Source organism: Aegilops tauschii, chromosome 5 (assembly GCF_002575655.3).
Source record: "Aegilops tauschii subsp. strangulata cultivar AL8/78 chromosome 5, Aet v6.0, whole genome shotgun sequence".
NCBI lineage: Eukaryota > Viridiplantae > Streptophyta > Magnoliopsida > Poales > Poaceae > Aegilops > Aegilops tauschii.
The window spans coordinates 538,537,417-538,559,168 of record NC_053039.3 but is presented as its reverse complement, the minus strand read 5'-3'; the positions used below and the strand labels follow the sequence as shown (position 1 = coordinate 538,559,168).

The 21,752-nt window shown below is 44.6% G+C and overlaps 2 protein-coding genes across 2 annotated transcripts; one reads left to right on the top strand and one right to left on the bottom strand.

The window, feature by feature from the left end:
* Nucleotides 1-14,751: 14,751 nt before the first annotated feature.
* Nucleotides 14,752-16,098, top strand: LOC109735940 (SART-1 family protein DOT2). The gene is made up of 4 exons (XM_020295142.4): nt 14,752-14,810; nt 14,964-15,179; nt 15,296-15,645; nt 15,753-16,098. Exons 2-4 carry the CDS (start codon nt 14,984-14,986, stop codon nt 15,984-15,986), a joined length of 780 nt encoding a protein of 259 aa, XP_020150731.2. The 5' UTR covers nt 14,752-14,810; nt 14,964-14,983; the 3' UTR covers nt 15,987-16,098.
* Nucleotides 16,099-16,431: 333 nt separating this feature from the next.
* LOC109735932 (indole-2-monooxygenase) lies at nt 16,432-18,559 on the bottom strand. Its single transcript, XM_020295132.4, has 2 exons — nt 17,550-18,559; nt 16,432-17,261 (listed from the first exon to the last, which is right to left on the bottom strand). The coding sequence occupies exons 1-2, from the start codon at nt 18,537-18,539 to the stop codon at nt 16,623-16,625; spliced, it is 1,629 nt and encodes a 542-aa protein (XP_020150721.1). The 5' UTR covers nt 18,540-18,559; the 3' UTR covers nt 16,432-16,622.
* Nucleotides 18,560-21,752: the final 3,193 nt, after the last annotated feature.

Sequence of the window (21,752 nt, the reverse complement as noted above, 5' to 3'; positions counted from 1 at the left end):
AAAATACTGGTCAAATAATTAATCTAATTCAAATGTGTTAAACATAACATCTTTACATTCATAGATACATATATTGATTATCTTTTCTTCTGTTGTAGTCGTCGTGTCTCCTTATCCATAATATCGTACTGAACAACACTATCTTTTGAACACAAAGCCGTTGAAAAGCACACCTTCAAGCATAACCCCACACGATCTTCAAGCATATCCTTGCTGTACATCGCTACTGTTGTTCGGCAACATGCCTGCTTCTACCTCTGCTCCATCCCCACCTTCTCTAGAGATCATCGAACATAACACAAAAATTACTTGTCAGGAAAGAGGTAAAACCAAAGTCAACATTTCGCCAACAACACTTCTTAAAAAATCTAACATCAAGTTAGAGCATCTCCAACAGCCGCGCTATATAAGCGCCGCGCTGCAAATTTGTGGTTTTTAGCGCGCGCGCAATCGCTATCCGAGCTCCAGCGGACGCGCAATAACCGTGCGCGCGGCATAAAGAGTTCAGCGCGCGGTCCGAATCGCCATCGCGTGCCGTTTATTTGGTGCGCCCGCTTCCGCGCGCCGCAAACTCGAGCGCTCGCGCCGCACTCTCTCCGCCGCACTCCCTCCGCCGCGCCACTTTCGCCCCGCCTGCGCCGCCGCCGGCGAATTGACCCGATGGACGGCCGTGCCGGCACCCCCCTCACCCCTTCCTAGACCCGCGACCCCTCCGCCGCCGCAAACCCTAACACGGGGAGCTTTGGCTTCGCCTCCGCCGGTGCTCCTCCAAGCACCGGTATCGCGCGCGGCTTTTTCATGCCGCCACGGATGACCTCGGCGGCGGGTGGCGTCGCGTCGGCGCCCACCGTGAAGCCACGTGACCCCCTCTCGAAGCTCTCAAATGCGGCGCGGGCGAAGAAGGGCAAGGTATCCACGAAGAAGAACAAGGCGGCGGACGGCTCCTCTAAGCCGTCGAGGAAGAAGCTTGCAGGGCGTGCGTCGGACCCGGCGGGCTACCGAAGCGCCAGCGAGCTCACTTGTTGAGCCGGCGGCCGACGTGCACAAGGTGTTCGATGAAATGCCCCAAAGCATAAAATTTCGCCAACTTTTTGTTGTTGTTGTTGTTTTTTGAATGCATACATATGGATAGCTTATTTGCTTCGTTGTATATACTTTGTAGTTTCAACGATGAGGCATATATTTCAAGTACGGGTGTTGGCTCCAACAATTCTCATTGGTCTCAAACCAATGACATGCATTTCGATGATCATGAGTTTGAGGTGGACGAGGATGGTGAGGGCATCGTCGACGCACCGAAAGGAAGAGGAGGCAACTACACCAATGATGAAGACATCTTGCTATGCAATACTAGGTTGCAAGTGTCGAGGGATCCCTCCGTTGGAGGTGATCAAAGTAGAGATGCATATTGGAACCGGATGACGGAGCACTTTGATGTACACAACAAAAGTGGAATTGACCGCTCGGACAGATCTCTTCGCTCCCGGTGGTCGACAATCAACTGAGATTGTCAAAGGTGGGCGGCCGCACTTAAGGCGATTGACAAGTTGAACCCAAGTGGCACTAATGATATAGATAGGGTAAGTGCCATTTCTTCCATGTTAATCATGCTTCTTCTTGGTGTTTGTAGTGCTAACTTGTTTTTTTATGTAGCTCAATATTGCACAAAACTTGTTCAAAGGAGAGGAGAAGAAGGTCAAGAAAGGGAGACCATTTACCTTGCCTCATTGCTACGAAGCATTGAAGGATGATGAGAAATGGAAGAAGCGTGATGATATCGATGATGTTGATGGGAGCAACAAACGCAAGCGAACTATTGATTTGGATGATGATGAGGAGGAGGCATCAAGTGATGACGGCAAGAGAAGCCCTACACCAAACTCGGCTTCATACTCCAAGCCAAAAAGACCGGATGGATGCAAGAAAGACGCAAAAGAAAAGAAGAAGAGGAAAGGAGATGAGGAGCTCAAAAATGCTATGGAAGCTATTGTGAAGGCAAGAAAGGAAGCGAACAAGGTGAGGAAGATGGCAAGGAACCAAGATGCCGCGGCCGAGGAGAGGAGGTTGGCGGCCGAGGAGACGAGGGTGGCGGCCAAGGAGAGGAAGGTGGCACTGGAGGAGAAGAAGGTGGCCATGGAGGAGCGAGCTAGGTTGTTGGAATGGGAGATGTACTTGTTCTTCATGGACACATCTACCCTCAATGAGGCGTAAAAGGAGTACGTTAATCTTGCCTGTGAAGAAGTCTTGATCCAAAAAAGATCCATGGTTCGCGATGGCATGGGCGGCATGGGTGGCGGTGGCATGGGCAGCATGGGAGGCGGTGGCATTGGCGGCATGGGTGGAGGTGGCATTGGCGGCATGGGAGGCGGTGGCATTGGCGGCATGGGAAGCATCGATGGCTTCAGAGCTACCATGGGCGGCATGGGTACCATGGGTGGCTTTGGAGCTACCATGGAGTGAAGGAAATATGCCCTAGAGGCAATAATAAAGTACTATTTATTTCCTTATATCATGATAAATGTTTATTATTCATGCTAGAATTGTATTAACCGGAAACATAATACATGTGTGAATACATAGACAAATAGAGTGTCACTAGTATGCCTCTACTTGACTAGCTCGTTAATCAAAGATGGTTATGCTTCCTAGCCATAGACATGAGTTGTCATTTGATTAACGGGATCACCTCATTAGGAGAATGACGTGATTGACTTGACCCATTCCGTTAGCTTAGCACCCGATCGTTTAGTATGTTGCTATTGCTTTCTTCATGACTTATACATGTTCCTATGACTATGAGATTATGCAACTCCCGTTTATCGGAGGAACACTTTGTGTGCTACCAAACGTCACAACGTAAATGGGTGATTATAAAGGTGCTCTACAGGTGTCTCCAAAGGTACTTGTTGGGTTGGCATATTTCGAGATTAGGATTTGTCACTCCGATTGTCGGAGAGGTATCTCTGGACCCACTCGGTAATGCACATCACTATAAGCCTTGCAAGCATTGTGACTAATGAGTTAGTTATGGGATGATGTATTACGGAACGAGTAAAGAGACTTGCCGGTAACGAGATTGAACTAGGTATCGAGATACCGACGATCGAATCTCGGGCAAGTAACATACCGATGACAAAGGGAACAACGTATGTTGTTATGCGGTCTGACCGATAAAGATCTTCGTAGAATATGTGGGAGCCAATATGGGCATCCAGGTCCCGCTATTGGTTATTGACCGGAGAGGTGTCTCGGTCATGTCTACATAGTTCTTGAACCCAAAGGGTCCGCACGCTTAAAGTTACGATGACAGTTTTATTATGAGTTTATGTATGTTGATGTACCGAAGGAGTTCGGAGTCCCGGATGAGATCGGGGACATGACGAGGAGTCTCGAAATGGTCGAGACGTAAAGATAGATATATTGGACGACTATATTCGGACTTCGGAAAGGTTCCGAGTGATTCGGGTATTTTTCGGAGTACCGGAAAGTTACGGGAATACGTATTGGGCCTTATTGGGCCATACGGGAAAGAAGGAAAAGGGCCTCAAGGGTGGCCGCACCCCTCCCCTTGGTCTGGTCCGAATTGGACTAGGGAAGGGGGGCGCCCCCTTCCTTCCTTCTCTTTTTCCCTTCCTCTTTTCCTATTCCATATGGGAGGTGGAATCCTACTAGGACTAGGGAGTCCTAGTAGGACTCCACACTTGGTGCGCCCCCTCCTAGGGCCGGCCTCCTCCTCCCTTGCTCCTTTATATACGGGGGCAGGGGGCACCCCATGAACACACTTGATATACGATATTTTAGCCGTGTGCGGTGCCCCCCTCCACCATATTACACCTCGATAATACCGTTGCGGAGCTTAGGCGAAGCCCTGCGTCGGTGGAACATCATCATCGTCACCACGTCGTCGTACTGACGAAACTCTCCCTCAACACTCGGCTGGATTGGAGTTCGAGGGACGTCATCGAGCTGAACGTGTGTAGAACTTCGAAGGTGCCGTGCGTTCGGTACTTGATCGGTCGGATCGTGAAGACGTACGACTACATCAACCGCGTTGTGATAACGCTTCCGCTGTCGGTCTACGAGGGTACGTGGACAACACTCTCCCCTCTCGTTGCTATGCATCACCATGATCTTGCGTGTGCGTAGGATTTTTTTTTTGAAATTACTACGTTCCCCAACAGTGGCATCCGAGCCTGGTTTTATGTGTTGATGCTATGCACGAGTAGAACACAAGTGAGTTGTGGGCGATATAAGTCATACTGCTTACCAGCATGTCATACTTTGGTTCAGCGGTATTGTGAGATGAAGCGGCCCGGACCGACATTACGCGTACGCTTACGCGAGACTGGTTTCACCGTTGCGAGCACTCGTTGCTTAAAGGTGACCGGCGGGTGTCTGTCTCTCTCACTTTAGTTGAACCGAGTGTGGCTACGCCCGGTCCTTGCGAAGGTTAAAACAGCACCAACTTGACAAACTATCGTTGTGGTTTTGATGCGTAGGTAAGAACGGTTCTTGCTAAGCCCGTAGCAGCCACGTAAAACATGCAACAACAAAGTAGAGGACGTCTAACTTGTTTTTGCAGGGCATGTTGTGATGTGATATGGTCAAGACATGACGTGATATAATTTGTTGTATGAGATGATCATGTTTTGTAACCGATTTATCGGCAACTGGCAGGAGCCATATGGTTGTCGCTTTATTGTATGAGATGCAATCGCCATGTAATAGTTTTACTTTATCACTAAGCAGTAGCGATAGTCGTAAAAGCAATAAGTTGGCGAGACGACAACAATACTACGATGGAGATCAAAGTGTCGCGCCGGTGACGATGGTGATCATGACGGTGCTTCGGAGATGGATATCACGAGCACGGTGCTTCGGAGATGGAGATCACAAGCACAAGATGATGATGGCCATATCATATCACTTATATTGATTGCATGTGATGTTAATCCTTTATGCATCTTACCTTGCTTTGATTGACGGTAGCATTATAAGATGATCTCTCACTAAAATTTCAAGATAAAAGTGTTCTCCCTGAGTATGCACCGTTGCAAAAGTTCTTCGTGCTGAGACACCACGTGTTAATCGGGTGTGATAGGCTCTACGTTCAAATACAACGGGTGCAAAACAGTTGCACACGCGGAATACTCAGGTTAAATTTGACGAGCCTAGCATATATACAGATATGGCCTCGGAACACAGAGACCGAAAGGTCGAGCGTGAATCATATAGTAGATATGATCAACATAGTGATGTTCACCATTGAAACTACTCCATCTCACATGTTAATCGGACATGGTTTAGTTGCTTTGGATCACGTAATCACTTAGATGATGAGAGGGATATCTATCTAAGTGGGAGTTCTTAAGTAATATGATTAATTGAACTTGAATTTATCATGAACTTAGTCCTGATAGTATTTTGCAAATTATGTTGTAGATCAATAGCTCGCGTTGTTGCTTCCCTGTGTTTATTTTTAATATGTTCCTAGAGAAAAATTATGTTGAAAGATGTTACTAGCAAAGATGCGGATTGGATCCGTGATCTGAGGATTATCCTCATTGCTGCACAGAAAAGTTATGTCCTTGATGCACCGCTAGGTGACAGACCTATTGCAGGAGCAGATGCAGACGTTATGAACGTTTGGCTAGCTCAATATGATGACTACTTGATAGTTTAGTGCACCATGCTTAACGGCTTAGAATCGGGACTTCAAAGACGTTTTGAACGTCATGGACCATATGAGATGTTCCAGGAGTTGAAGTTAATATTTCAAGCAAATACCCGAGTTGAGAGATATGAAGTCTCCAACAAGTTCTATAGTTAAAAGATGGAGGAGAATCGCTCAACTAGTTAGCATGTGCTCAGATTGTCTGGGTACTACAATCGCTTGAATCAAGTGGGAGTTAATCTTCCAGATAAAATAGTGATTGACATAATTCTCTAGTCACCATCACCAAGTTAGTAGAACTTCGTGATGAACTATAGTATGTAAGGGATGACGAAAGTAATTCCCGAGCTCTTCGCGATGCTGAAATCGACGAAGGTAGAAATCAAGAAAGAGCATCAAGTGTTGATGATTAACAAGACCACTAGTTTCAAGAAAAGGGCAAAGGGATAGAAGGGGAACTTCAAGAAGAACGGCAAGCAAGTTGCTGCTCAAGTGAAGAAGCCTAAGTCTGGTCCTAAGCCTGAGACTAAGTGCTTCTACTGCAAAGGGACTGGTCACTGAAGCGGAACTACCCCAACTATTTGGTGGATAAGAAGGATGGCAAAATGAACAAAGGTATATTGGATATACATGTTATTGGTGTGTACTTTACTAGTGTTTATAGCAACCCCTCGGTATTTGATACTGGTTCAGTTGTTAAGAGTAGTAACTCGAAATGGGAGTTGCAGAATAAACAGAGACTAGTAAAAGGGCGAGGTGACGATGTGTGTTGGAAGTAGTTCCAAGATTGATATGATCATCATCGCACACTCCCTGTACTTTCAGGATTAGTGTTGAAACTAAATAAGTGTTATTTGGTGTTTGCGTTGAGCATGAATATGATTTGATCATGTTTATTGCAATACGGTTATTCATTTAAGTTAGAGAACAATTGTTGTTCTGTTTACATGAATAAAAACCTTCTATGGTCATACACACCAACGAAAATGGTTTGTTGGATCTCGATCGTAGTGATACACATAATCATAATATTGAAGCCAAAAGATGCAAAGTTAATAATGATAGTGCAACTTATTTGTGGCACTGCCGTTTAGGTCATATTGGTGTAAAGCGCATGAAGAAACTCCATGCTAATGGGATTTTGGAATCACTTGATTATGAATCACTTGATGCTTGCGAACCATGCCTCTTGGGCAAGATGACTAAAACGCCGTTCTCCGGAACAATGGAGCAAGCAACAGATTTGTTGGAAATCATACATACTGATGTATGTGGTCCAATGAATATTGAGGCTCGTAGCAGGTATCATTATTTTCTGACCTTCACATATGATTTGAGCAGATATGGGTATATCTACTTAATGAAACAGAAGTCTGAAACATTTGAAAAGTTCATAGAATTTCAGAGTGAAGTGGAAAATCATCGTAACAAGAAAATAAAAGTTTCTACGATCTGATCGTAGAGAAGAATATTTGAGTTACGAGTTTGGCCTTCAGTTAAAACAATGTGAAATAGTTTCACTACTCACGCCACCTGGAACACCACAGCATAATGGTGTGTCCGAACGTCATAACCGTACTTTATTGGATATAGTGCAATCTATAATGTTTCTTACCGATTTACCACTATAGTTTTGGGGTTATGCATTAGAGACAGCTGCATTCACATAAAAAAAAGAGGGACACCATCGAAATCCATTGAGAAGACGCCTTATGAACTATGGTTTGGCAAGAAACCAAAGTTGTCGTTTCTTAAAGTTTGGGGTTGCGATGCTTATGTGAAAAGGTTTCATCCTGATAAGCTCAAACCCAAATCGGAGAAATGTGTCTTCATAGGATACCCAAAGGAGACATTTGGGTACACCTTCTATCACAAATCCGAAGGCAAGACATTCGTTGCTAAGAATGGATCCTTTCTAGAGAAGGAGTTTCTCTCGAAAGATGTGAGTGGGAGGAAAGTAGAACTTGATGAGGTAACTATACCTGCTCCCTTATTGGATCACAGAAATCTGTTCCTGTGACTTCTACACCAATTAGTGAGGAAGTTAATGATGATGATCATGTAACTTCAGATCAAGTTACTACCAAACCTCGTAGGTAAACCAGAGTAAGATTCGCACCAGAGTGGTACGGTAATCCTGTTCTGGAGGTTATGTTACTAGACCATGACGAACCTACGAACTATGAAGAAGCAATGGTGAGCCCAGATTCCGCAAAATGGGTTGAGGCCATGAAATCCGAGATGGGATCCATGTATGAGAACAAAGTATGGACTTTGGTTGACTTGCCCGATGATCGGCAAGCAATTGAGAATAAATGGATCGTCAAGAGGAAGACGGACGCTGATAGTAGTGTTACTATCTACAAATCTAGAATTGTCGCAAAAAGGGTTTTTCGACAAGTTCAAGGTGTTGACTACGATGAGAGTTTCTCACTCGTATCTATGCTTAAGTCTATCTGAATCATGTTAGAAATTGCCGCATTTTATGAAATATGGCAAATGGATAAACAAAACTGCATTCCTTAATGGATTTATTAAAGAAGAGTTGTATATGATGCAACCAGAAGGTTTTGTCAATCCTAAATGTGCTAACAAAATATGCAAGCTCCAGCGATCCATCTATGTACTGGTGCAAGCATCTCGGAGTTGGAATATACACTTTGATAAGTTGATCAAAGGATATAGTTTTATACAGACTTGCGGTGAAGCCTGTATTTACAAGAAAGTGAGTGGGAGCACTACAGCATTTCTGATAAGTATATGTGAATGACATATTGTTGATCGGAAATAATGTAGAATTATTCTGCAAAGCATAAAGGAGTGTTTGAAAGGAGTTTTTCAAAGAAAGACCTCGGTGAAGCTGCTTACATATTGAGCATCAAGATCTATAGATAGATCAAGACGCTTGATAAGTTTTTTCAATGAGTACATACCTTAACAAGATTTTGAAGTAGTTCAAAATAGAACAGTCAAAGAAAAGAGTTTCTTGCCTGTGTTACTTGGTGTGAAATTGAGTAAGACTCAAAGCCCGACCACGGCAGAAGATAGAAAGAGAATGAAAGTCATTCCCTATGCCTTGGCCATAGGTTCTATAAAGTATGCCATGCTGTGTACCAGATCTATTGTATACCCTACACTGATTTTGGCAAGGGAGTACAATATTGATCTAGGAGTAGATCACTGGACAGCGGTCAAAATTATCCTTAGTGGAATAATGATATGTTTCTCGATTATGGAAGTGACAAAAGGTTCGTCGTAAAGGGTTACGTCGATGCAAGTTTTGACACTAAATCTAGATGACTCTAAGTCTCGGTCTAGATACATATTGAAAGTGGGAGCAATTAGCTAGAGTAGCTCCGTGCGGAGCATTGTAGACATAGAAATTTGCAAAATACTTACGGATCTGAATGTGACAGACCCGTTGACTAAAATTATCTCACAATCAAACATGATCACACCTTAGTACTCTTTGGGTGTTAATCACATAGCGATGTGAACTAGATTATTGACTCTAGTAAACCCTTTGAGTGTTGGTCACATAGAGATGTGAACTATGGGTGTTAATCACATGGTGATGTGAATTTTTGATGTTAAATCACATGGCGATGTGAACTAGATTATTGACTCTAGTGCAAGTGGGAGACTGAAGGAAATATGCCCTAGAGGCAATAATAAAGTATTATTTATTTCCTTATATCATGATAAATGTTTATTATTCATGCTAGAATTGTATTAACCGGAAACATAATACATGTGTGAATACATAGACAAACAGAGTGTCACTAGTATGCCTCTACTTGACTAGCTCGTTAATCAAAGATGGTTATGTTTCCTAGCCATAGACATGAGTTGTCATTTGATTAACGGGATCACCTCATTAGGAGAATGACGTGATTGACTTGACCCATTCCGTTAGCTTAGCACCCGATCGTTTAGTATGTTGCTATTGCTTTCTTCATGACTTATACATGTTCCTATGACTATGAGATTATGCAACTCCCGTTTACCGGAGGAACACTTTGTGTGCTACCAAACGTCACAACATAAATGGGTGATTATAAAGGTGCTCTACAGGTGTCTCCAAAGGTACTTGTTGGGTTGGCGTATTTCGAGATTAGGATTTGTCACTCCGATTGTCGGAGAGGTATCTCTGGACCCACTCGGTAATGCACATCACTATAAGCCTTGCAAGCATTGTGACTAATGAGTTAGTTACGGGATGATGTATTACGGAACGAGTAAAGAGACTTGCCGGTAACGAGATTGAACTAGGTATCGAGATACCGACGATCGAATCTCGGGCAAGTAACATACCGATGACAAAGGGAACAACGTATGTTGTTATGCGGTCTGACCGATAAAGATCTTCGTAGAATATGTGGGAGCCAATATGGGCATCCAGGTCCCGCTATTGGTTATTGACCGGAGAGGTGTCTCGGTCATGTCTACATAGTTCTCGAACCCAAAGGGTCCGCACGCTTAAAGTTACGATGACAGTTTTATTATGAGTTTATGTATGTTGATGTACCGAAGGAGTTCGGAGTCCCGGATGAGATCGGGGACATGACGAGGAGTCTCGAAATGGTCGAGACGTAAAGATCGATATATTGGACGACTATATTCGGACTTCGGAAAGGTTCCGAGTGATTCGGGTATTTTTCAGAGTACCGGAAAGTTACGGGAATACGTATTGGGCCTTATTGGGCCATACGGGAAAGAAGGAAAAGGGCCTCAAGGGTGGCCGCACCCCTCCCCTTGGTCTGGTCCGAATTGGACTAGGGAAGGGGGGCGCCCCCTTCCTTCCTTCTCTTTTTCCCTTCCTCTTTTCCTATTCCATATGGGAGGTGGAATCCTACTAGGACTAGGGAGTCCTAGTAGGACTCCACACTTGGTGCGCCCCCTCCTAGGGTCGGCCTCCTCCTCCCTTGCTCCTTTATATACGGGGGCAGGGGGCACCCCATGAACACACTTGATATACGATATTTTAGCCGTGTGCGGTGCCCCCCTCCACCATATTACACCTCGATAATACCGTTGCGGAGCTTAGGCGAAGCCCTGCGTCGGTGGAACATCATCATCGTCACCACATCGTCGTGCTGACGAAACTCTCCCTCAACACTCGGCTGGATCGGAGTTCGAGGGACGTCATCGAGCTGAACGTGTGTAGAACTTCGGAGGTGCCGTGCGTTCGGTACTTGATCGGTCGGATCGTGAAGACGTACGACTACATCAACCGCGTTGTGATAACGCTTCCGCTGTTGGTCTACGAGGGTACGTGGACAACACTCTCCCCTCTCGTTGCTATGCATCACCATGATCTTGCATATGCGTAGGATTTTTTTTTGAAATTACTACGTTCCCCAACATGGAGACCATGGGAGGCATGGGTGGCTTCGGAGCTACCATGGGAGGCATGAGTTTTGCGTCTCTCATGGGAGGCATGGGAGCACCTCTGGGCGGCATGGGCGAAATGTCTTCCGGTGTGCCTCACACACCTTCGCATGATGCCGTTGAAGATCTTGCCAACACCTTCCGAGCCTCACATGATGATGCGGCGCGTGACAATGAAGAGGAGGAGGAAGAATCGTCTTCGGATGGGGATGATGAATCGGAGGAAGAGGAAGATGAAGACGATGACGAGGCTTGATTGTTGATGGGCCATTCGTTGGTGTGAACTATTGTGTCATCAACTTGGTTCGGATTTTGAACTTGGTTGGATGATGTTGTGGGCATGAATTTGAACTTGTGGGCATGAACTTTTATGTCATGAACTTGTTTGGGTGATTTAAATTATGCCATGTCTTTGTTTTGATGTTTGAAATATCTCATCTCGTCTCCAAAATGCAACATATAACAAGCGCCGACTGCTCGCACGCGCTGCTTTTTAGCGCGCTTGCTGGAGCTACTCGCGCGCGCTAAACTTTTGAGCAGCCGCTGGAGCAAGCGCTCCTCGGCGCGCAAAAACAGACGGTCGGCGTGCTGCAAACGCTTTTTTAGCGGCCGCGCATTGGGCGGCTGTTGGAGATGCTCTTATTTATGCTGCATGAATTGCATACATTTGTTATAAGAGTGGTGCTTATTGTTAAATTGAACTAACAATTGGTAGGTCTTAAAACAGTTTCTAAAAATGAGACTGAAGCATATGCTTAAGACATGTGCTGAGTTAGGTTTTCAGTTTCAATCGGCAAGATACACATATAAAGTTGATGCCTGAACAAATACAAAACAAACGGAATAAGCTAATATTACATGTTGAATCGTTGCAATACCTGAGAAAGCTGAGCAGAGCCATCACATATTTGCACCACAAAACCAAAAAGTTGATGCAACAAAATCTTCTCCAAATTAGGATTTCTGAATATGACAACAAGAACTATATACATGTTTGGCTGTTCTAGCTAGCTCTTGCCCAAGCAACATCATATATCTACTTTGTAATATCACAAACTGTCAGTTTTAATGCAGCAAGCCAACAACCTCCTGGCCTAGCAAAAACCTGAGCACTATTACATCAGATTACTAAATATAGTTTTTTTATTATGGATCAATCAAGCGAATCCCCAACCATATTTGGATGCGCTTGAAGAGCACATTCCAAGCTTACATCAACAGAATGAAATAGTAATACTACCGACGGAAAATAATAAACATTTAAGGGAGATAAGCAATGTAGCGGCCATGAATTTTATTTTTACCAAAGATCATATATACTGTTGATAAAACAATTCGTAGGAACATATGTTTTTTTACAAAAATAACATGAACGGCGAAGCAAGTAGCCAAGTTTCCTTTCTGCTAAGGTGGAGATGGTGGGCTGGAGGGGCTGCTGCAACAAAGTGGAGGTAGGAGAGGCTTTGGGGATTTGACGACGCCGGAAGCGGAGGTGCAGCGGCCACCGCCCAGATCGGTTCCCATGGGTAGTTGACGAGATTGGGTGGACGGTGCTGAACAGATAGACTAAGGGCTCTTTTGCAATTATGAAGCGGAGTGGTGGGGGCCTTTTTGCAAAATAGCCATAGGTTGTCTGATGTGCGTTTGATGCAGATCTAATGGTCAAAAGTGGTTGATGGCAGACACACCGTCATCATCAACTGTGCTTTTTATAGGAGTAGAGATTTTTAGTGTCCTTTGTAGTGCCATAACAGTTGATGAATAGATTGAAAGTTTTCTCTCAAAAAAGCTGGCGCCCTAAATTTTTGGCCTTCTTTAGCTACACATTTTAAAGCATGTGCAACACAATAAATCCAAAACAAAAAATATCAAACTCATGTCAAATTAACCCAAAACAAATAAAACATAAATACTCCAGAAGCTCAAATTCAATAGTTAATTATTGCATAGTTCATCGATCCAGAAACTCAAATTCAAAACACTTGCTCATCAGCATACACAGAGTTCAACACACATGACATACAACCATCTTGTTTCCTCCTACGAATCAACTCACGGCCGACGGAACCGCAATGCTTCAGCCACTTGTTCTTCCCCATGTGCACCATCATGATCAAAGCAATGTCCTTGTCTTTGTTCCACTCATATTGCTCTTTAGAGGAGGAATCATCCAACGAAGAGAATTCAAAGGGACCCATCTATAACATATTACTTTCCATCACAATCTACTTCTACATCGTAACAAAAAAAATACCTTAGTGGCTTTTCGTGAACCACTTGTGGGGGAGAATTTCGACTAGCATAGTCCGATGTGGGTGAGGCGGTCGCCAGGTCGGCTAGGAATGTGCTCGGTGTGGTCTTGGTGCCGCTGGGGAGCTTGGGACTGCGACAGGAGCCGGCGTCGTAGCACCTTCTGACAGATGAGAGCTCCAAAGTAACCGTGACCCGACGGTGGTCATGTGGGGGTTGCGCCAGCCACTAATCGACCTCCACAACGAGCACTAGTGCTACGACAGCCATTTCGGGCAGCGGGGGGGGGGGGGGGGGGGGGCTAGGAACGGTCGAAATCACTGCAACCGGCGGCGGAGATCCTGAATCGGTGACGGCGGTGCGGCTTGTTGCGGGCTTCCAAAGCATCGAGAATGGGCGGCCAAGCCGGAGGAAGACGGTGGACTCACGGCGGTGGCACGGGATGGTGAGATCTAGCCGGAATCAGCGTAGGGTGATGGTGGGGAAGCTCCAACACAACGATTGGCGTCCGTCTGGCTAGGTTTGGTTTTTGCGGCAACCGGTAGAAATGCTATAAATGTACGACGCTTGGGGCTAAAATGTAGGTTGATGCAAAATATATGGGCCTCAAATAGAAATATGTCATTTCTTGGAGCAGTGTTTTCCTTTCAAATGTTTCGAAGGGCGGTTTTTTGGACACTGCCACTGCTTTACATTTTTTTAGTGGAACCACTGTTTGACATCAGAGATATTGTTTTTCAAGAAAATATTTTAGATCATGAAAAACCTCCAACTCTAACAAATGATGTAAAATAGGTGTTGCAAAATACATCACAGATGTCTTCTTCCGAGTGCCCTATTTTAGATCATATGTATGAGCACTTGATTATATAAAAATAGCACCTAGTGATGCATATTTTGTTTCAGCCGCGTGGTCGCCCGTGGGCTCCCGTGGTGATGTGGAATTTGCTCGAGAGCATCAAGTGATGCAAATTTGCATCATTTGGTGGCCTCTTTTACATCACACCCTCATCCCATCCTGGAGTAAAAATATTTGCATCTACATCATCTATTGGTGCAACGTTTTTGCCTCTCGTGATGTAGAGAGTGACACCATCCTATTTGCATCATCTTTTTTAAATATAATTTTACATCATCTAATTTTATTTCTTTTGAGACAAGGCTTCCGTTACAAAACTAGATCGGGTCTGGTTCTGGCGCACGGCCGGCCCACCTCACCGTCTCGTGGGGCACTCCTTCGGTTCGGGTGTAAACATAACGGTTTCGCCCTGTAGTTTCATCCCGTCTCGAACAGGCCGAATCGTTCGTGCCTTTCTTCCCCGGAGCTCGGAACAAATCCTCCTCGCCGGCGCCAGCGACAGCCGCGGGGGTCGCCGCCTCTGCCCGCACATAGCACATAGCCCCCCTCCCTTACCCCCCCCCCCCCCCCCCCCCCCCCCCGAGGCGACCCCGATCCTTCTTCCTCGAACCGGCGACGCGTTCCGTTCTGCCGTTGGTAAGCAAACCCTAGCTCGATTCCTTCGGTTTGCTCTGCTTCTGCCTTTGCGCCGCGTCGGATAATCAGTCGGCGCCATCCGATCGCATATCGGCCGATCGATTTTGCGGTCCATTACCCTAAGCGTAAGCCTAAAGTCATACGTAATTTCAGGGAGGATAACTGAATTTGGTATGGGTGAAAAGGCGTCAGAATCATTGCCCCAGGGCCGGGAGGAGGCTCCAAGGACGCTGGAAGATGCTGCGGCTTACGGTCCTCTGGCCTTCGCAGAATCGGCGGCGGGAAACAAGCGCCGAGGCGACGTGCGGCAGAATAAGATCGTAATCACAGAGATGGATGAGTTCGTGTTGGGCTTACAACTGAATGCAGGTAACCTGCTTGATGTATTTACTTTCTTTCTGAATGAATTGGAAGTGCCGTTTGTTTTATGCCGGAGTTGACTAACAAATCAAGTGTACTGATGTCGCGTATCGTTTGTTTTATAGAAACATGCAAGCAAGAAGCGCACGACGTGTTTGCGGACGAAGATGACGGCGCTGTGTCTTCAAGCACTCTAGCAGAAGATGACACAAGCGGGGCGGCGGCTAGGAAAAAGATAGGTGGCACTGGAGACCAAGTAAAGGATGGAGAAGAGGGAGCAGTCAAACCGGATGAGGTTTTACATGAAGCTGAAATTGGCAAAGGTTTGGCTGGTGCTCTGAAGCTTCTTAAGGACAGAGGGACACTTGATGAGGGTGGTGGAAAAACCAGTGACAAGAAGAAAAGCAAGCCTGTTGGTATCAAGGATGGACCAAAAGAAATTCACATAGAGAGAACTGATGAGTTTGGTCGAGTGGTAAGTACTAGATCCAATTTTTTTGTGTGCATTCATTTGTCATCAGAAATAATAATAGATGACACACAATGATAACATTTCTCAGAGCCTGATGATTTTGTCCACAGATGACTATGAAGGAGGCATTTCGGGAGCTTTCACACAAATTCCATGGCAAGGGCCCTGGCAAGACGAAGCAGGAGAAACGGCAGAGGAAGTACCAGGATGAGTTGAAAACCAAGCGGATGAAATCTTCCGACACGCCTTTAATGTCTGCCGAGAAGATGAGAGAGGCCCAAGCGCGCAGCAAGCCACCATACCTTGTTTTAAGCGGCAATGCAAAATCAAGGCATGCTGGCTAGCAACATACTTCTAAATTGTTTACTTTCTCTTGCCGATGCATGTACTTCCCTAATCATTTTGACATCCTCAGAGGCCTTCATGGAAAATGCACAATTATTTTCTTTGGTTTTATACGGGGATTGGCGCTCCGTAGTATTTTCTTTGCTAAAATTTTACTCTCTTTTATTAAATATTGAGCACAACTAATTCATGTCTGTTTGGGTCTTTAGTAATTCTGGCCGTTAATCCACATTATATAGTGTAAACCCACTTAAGCCTCCAATTGAGACCACTAGATCATGTTTGACGATCCAAAGGAGCCCTTAGATTTAGGCCCAGTTTGGAACAAAAGAACTTTACAAAAAATTCGCAAGAATGGATTCACATAGGAAAACTTTCCTATGTACCCTTTGGATTGTTGGACCCGCTTTAAAAATACTATAGGAATCCTTCCTTTCCTTCCAGTTTTGGAGGATTCTCAACATTTGCTCAAACCTTTTATTGTCACTTCTTTTGAGAAGTCCAATGCAACATGTGTCTTTATCTCTCCTAAATAAACATTCTGTAGGAGGGAAGCATAACTAGGCAATGTTCATATTTGAGTTGGTCTAAATTTTCATTGCCTCTATACTAACTGATAGTATGGTGCGCACGCACTATATGTTTGCATCCTGTGGTATCCTCGGGACAAGAACGAGCTTCTCCTTCCGACGCATCGTCACTCCAAACATGTCAGCCATGTCAACATCCTCCTCCCGCATCCCATCGGGGAGCTCCCAATCAAAGCAATAGACAAGGTTGGCGAGCATGATCTCAACAGTGACCAGCCCGAAGCCCATCCCAGGGCAAATCCTCCGCCCGGCTCCGAACGGCAGGAACTGGAAATCCCTCCCTTTGAAGTCGGCAGCTGCTTTGGCCCCGTCCATGAACCTCTCCGGCCAGAACTCCTCCGCCTTCTCACCCCAGGACTCGGTGTCTCTGCAGAGAGCCCACGTGTTGACGATGGTGCGTGTCCCGGCCGGTACCATATAGCCGTTGACATCATCGCACTCCGCCATGGTGAGGCGCGGGAGGAGGAGCGGCGCCGGCGGGTGTAGCCGGAGCGTCTCCTTCACGACGGCCTTGAGGTATGGCATGCCGCTTAGGTCATCCTCCTTGACTGTTTTCTGGCTCTTGGGTGTCTTGCTCCTCACCTCGGCCTGAAGTTTGGCCATGAGGTGTGACTTCCGCATGAGCTCAGCCATGGCGAACTCCAGGACAATGGATGACGTGTCTGTTCCCGCTGCAAACATGTCCTGTTTACACATAATGGAATTGTACTCGTATTATGATTGAGTTTTAATAACCATAAAAAATAACTACTTCGTTCACAAATATAAGATGTTTTAGATATTTCAATATGAACTACATGCGGACTGAAATAAGTAAACAAACACATTAAAATACGCCTATATATATTTGATTCACAAAAAAGTTAGACCGTCTTATGTTTGTGAACGGAGAGAGTAATTAATTACCACATTGTAACGGTCGGATTAATTGGCAATACTACTATTTAAGTGTCACGAAATTCAGAGAATTACCATTAAAATGACCTTGACGTTGTCTCTAGTGAGATTGTACTCGTGTTGAAGAGACAAGAGAATATCCACCAAGTCTCTGTCTTGATCTTGCTCATCGTGTTGATGATGTACTCCTCCTACTAGCCATGGTGATTTGGTTGCGTGGTCGTCTATGATCTTATCAAGCAACTCGTCCCATCTCTTCTTCAGCCTGCACGTCCTGGCCAGCACCACTCGCCGGAGCAGACCGACCTTGGCCAAGCTCGGGAAGTAGTCCTCCAGGTTGAAACCGCCGATCGCGGCCACGTTCGCGGCGATGAGCTCCCGGAACAGCTCGTTCCTGCCTTCCTCCCTGAAGAACTTCCCGGACACAGCGCGGCACACGACGTCGTTGGTGAAGGCGCCGAGCAGCTCGGTCATGTCGACGGCGGAGCGCGCGGCCGCGGCCGCCCGGAGCTTGGCCACCACAAGGCGCACCTCCTCTTCGCGGCCGCCCTGGAGCGCGCGCACCTTCCGGGCGCTCAGCAGGTGGGTGGTAACGAGCTTCCTGGCCTGCCGCCAGTACTCGCCGTAGGGGGCGAGGGCGACGTCGGAGGGGCCGCTGAGGAGGACGTCCGCGACGATGGACGGCGGGCGGGAGGCGAAGACGTGGTCGTGCGTGCGCAGGACGGCCTCGGCGGCGCTCGGGGAGGAGACGACGAGGTTGGGCACCTGGCCGAAGCGGAGGAGCATGAGGCCGTCTCGGCCGGCGTGCTTCCGGGAGAGCTCGGCAAGGGAGATGTGCGGGTCGGGGCCGACGAGGTGCAGGTGGCCTATGAGAGGGAGCTTCGGAGGCGACGGCGGGAGACGGCGGCCATGGTCATGGAGCTGCTCGCAGTTGTTCGCGGATCGTCTTGCCAAGTAGTAGCGGCGTACTACGAGGAAGCAGAGCAAGAGTGAGAGCAGAACTTCCGGAGAGAAGATGACGAGTACTTGAGCCATATCGCCTCGCATCCTCTGAACAGAAACCATGGTAGTGCTCTCTTGTTGGGTACGTGCACGCTTTTATAGCTGAGGATGGTGGATGCAATTCATTCCAACAAGCATGCCTACCACGGATAATCGGTGGTGCATGAGTCTGGGGGTTTCTTTTTCTGAAAATGTTTGTTCCATTCTCTGTACACTTTGTTGCGTAATTCATGCGACCAAAACATGTCGTCAACAAGAGTACAACGTATATCCATTTCGGTCCACATAACTGTGTTCTCTCTGGAAAATCTAGCTAGAGCTATGCGAGGTACACCTCCATTCGTAAATATAAAACATTTTGACAGTTTAGGGTGTATACATGAGCTCGTTCTTATAAAACTTGGCCAAAATATCATTTTAAATCTTAGCATTTCTTTAATAAATAGTATTGGGTGGGAACACATCACTATAAATATTCAATAAAAACATTACTATTTGTCACATGTGCAAATATAACTATGTGGATTTGCACGTAAACAAGTTCCTAATTTTTATGTAGTCTTTTGCGCAATATTGCATTGTGTTTTTTGCACATCTTGTTTATAGGATCGAGCTCAGTAGAACCTCAAGTGGGCCTAAATTTGCATTAGAGCTTGTTACGTAGCTAAGGTCATTTCGACCGATGTTTCGACAAATATCGATAGAAGCTTAAGCAAAACTAAATTAATATTCTAGCTTTGTAATAAGCTCAAGATCGAGCTTATTGAGCTCGTAAAAGCTCAAGATGAGCTCGTAAAAGCTCAAGATGAGCTCAAGCGAGCCCGGATTAGCATTTGAGCTTGATCCTATGGGCTTAAGTTTGGGTTAAATAAATTTTGCAAAAGTTAAGAAAAGTTAAATAATTATGAAGATTATTGTTCACTGATGTAGAAGTGGAAACAAGTTTGAAAAAAAATAGCCACCATTATACAAAAAATAGCATTTTAGTTTATTGTATAACAATTAAACCCACAATGAGTGTCACAATATATTTTCAATAAGCTTTGGCTACATTATTAGCGGTGGTGTTGCACATAGAGTCATGATATCCAACATTCACGTTATATAATTGTTGTCAAAAAACAACAGTTTTTTTGTTTTTTTGATTTTTTACACCGATTTTTTGGAGTTAGTATGAGCTATCATGATATTTCGTTTTATTGATTTTTCATCATAATAACAAGAAAATGACCGTACAAATAACTAATTAGCCGGTGGCTATAATTATTTGTACTAAACTGTTTTATTTCATTATAACTCATCCTTTGACTTATAATCTAACTGATCTACCCAATATTATTTTCTACTATCTTTTACAAAATAGACCACATAATTAAGATAAAATACTTTCCAATCCACAATTTTAATGTATATTTTGCATAATGAAATTATAAAATAATAGAAGATATATTACAAAGGAAAATGATATATAATGTTTTTTAGAGGCTAGCCTTAAACATATTTTGCTAAAAATATATCTATATTAAATAATTTTAAAAGAAAAATCATGTCTTCACATATTTATTTATGTCATGTAGATGCATTGCAATATATGTACATGGTCATGTCTATTTCATAGTATCATCAAATATCATGGCTGACAGTTCTGGAGCTAATTGAAGTTTTCTAGTGCAAAGCCTAATGAAATATTATAGAGTATACAAAATACCAATGAGCAAAAATTCTAGAGTATTCAAAAAAAACTATGAGGGGGCTTGTCCTTGAATTTTTGGCATTGCTCGTTTATTGGTTCTTTCTTAGCGAGATAGATATATCTTTTACATTCCTCTTTGTTGAAAAATCTTTCAAGTTCCTAGTTTCAGCGGTCCACGGGTATCACATGCATACTTTCCCCTGATATTTGGAATAGTCATTCAGCTCAAATCATTTACAAGATGACCATTTTTTTCTTGGTTTTATCTACACTCTGCATAATAATGCTTGCTTTGTACCTCACAAATATACATATATACATATACATATATATATATATATATATATATATATATATATATATATATATATATATATATATATATTGCAATAGATATGTAGTGAAATATGCGCATCATGTTTTTTTCTTGATTTGATGCATAGGCTGCACAAAGAATCGCAACTCTATCCTGAAAATATCAGTGACATGCACCACTACCTTAATTGGTTAAAAATCAACCCAACTCATCAAAATTTATTCAGTAATGATATGATTCCAGTAAATCATGCATGGACGCATGACCCTTCTATACTTTTGGGCCTAAGATGATAGATTTGAATACCTTCATCAATACATATAAATTGGACCTCGATAATAAATGCCCTAGTAAAGAGCTCTTATTTCCTTGTCTCAGGGCTCGCCTAGCTTGAGTGGCTATTCTCGATGTCACCGTCTTTAATAGCATATGCAGAAGCTGTGTGAGAGGAGTGGACCGAATGGATTTCTTTCACCTAGGTGATCTTGACTTTTAATGCCACATGTAGATCAAGAAAGAGGTTCTATGTTTGTATAGAGAGGGGGTAACTTCTTGTTCCACTATTAACTCTTTGCAAAGATGGCCACCAGTGTTTTTTGACTCTATGGAACTGGCTCAGGTTTCCCTCATTCCCACTACCATGGATTTGGATTCTAGATGGGATCCCGCTACTATGTCGAACCTCAAGCAAGCCTGAATTGGCATTCGAGCTTGTTCCTAGGCTCGAGTTCGACTTCAAGAAAAACTCACGAAAGTTGGAAAAAAGTTCAATAACGAATGAAGTTCAACTTTCGCTCAGGCGGGCACTAGTAGAAAAGGGCCATTTGTCCCGGTTCATAAGGCCCATCTGTCCCGGTTGGGTAACCGGGACTAAAGGGTCGTTACTAATGCCTAGGCCTTTAGTCCTGGTTCTTATACTAACCGGGACAGATGGGCCTCCACGTGGTCGGTGCTGCGAGCCCAGGCAGGAGGCCCTTTAGTCCCGGTTGGTGGCACCAACCGGGACCAATAGGCATCCACGCGTCAGCTGTTCAGGGGCTAGGGTTTTTGTTTTTTTCTAAAAGGGGGGTGGATTTGGGGGTTTTGTATGATTAATTAAGGTGTTTCATATATTGTGTTAGGTAGCTAATTAATTAATAGAGAGAAGTGTCCTCTCTTATCTCCGTGCTTGGTCGACGCTACGTGCTATACATAGAGAGGCCCTCGACACGCTAGCTAGTAAGAAAATGAAGGAAACCATTAAGTACAGAAGTTCGTCATGCATACC